The 560-nt window shown below is 49.3% G+C and overlaps 1 protein-coding gene across 1 annotated transcript in view; it reads left to right on the top strand.

Moving 5' to 3' along the window:
* The window catches only part of EMH_0068620 (uncharacterized protein), a gene marked incomplete at both ends in the record, with an annotated part of 1,786 nt that overhangs the window by 713 nt on the left and 513 nt on the right, over nt 1-560 (top strand). The window contains 2 exons of the mRNA XM_013498760.1: nt 191-272; nt 390-463. Coding sequence (XP_013354214.1) covers nt 191-272; nt 390-463 — 156 coding nt within the window. The remainder of the gene's footprint in view (nt 1-190; nt 273-389; nt 464-560) is intronic.

Here is a 560-nt window from a genome sequence, read left to right as displayed (position 1 = left end):
CTGCTGCTTCTGCCCGTACGTGGTGCACATTGCAGACCAGTAGAAGATCATGTGTTTTGCCGAATTGGCTGCCCAGCTGGTTGCAGTTTATAGCAGTTGGAGGCCACATTATCTGTTTGTGCCTTCGCTTGTGGGTCTTTCGGGATTACGGGTGTAAGGGTTGAGGATTTGCTGCTTGGTAACGCTGCAGAAGTGGAAGTGCGACTACAAGCGAGAGCGAGGTGGTCCGACGGGGGTCTTCAGTGTCGTTGGGGACTGTGCAGGAAATTCAGGTATGAGCTGTACTTGTATGCTATGAAAATACTGAAAGGCTATTAAATTAAAACGCCTGACAAGCATATCGATCTGCATACGGGCTGTGAATGCAAACTGCGTTTTGTGATGCGCAGGATAAGGATGCCGACGCAAACTGGCATGACTCAGAACGCCATTCAGGCCGTTACACCCGTATCCGTGGCCGAATGTGCGTTCCGTAATCATTTACTAATTGCTTCTTCCTTCTTTCCCAAAACCAATCGAAGTAGATTAAACTGCTTCCTTTAGCGGACGATGCGTCCCGT

The sequence above is a fragment of the Eimeria mitis genome, genomic scaffold (genome assembly GCF_000499745.2).
Source record: "Eimeria mitis Houghton genomic scaffold, Emh_scaff3699, whole genome shotgun sequence".
NCBI lineage: Eukaryota > Apicomplexa > Conoidasida > Eucoccidiorida > Eimeriidae > Eimeria > Eimeria mitis.
The sequence above is the reverse complement of the archived record's forward strand: the minus strand, read 5'-3'. Positions and strand labels throughout refer to the sequence as shown.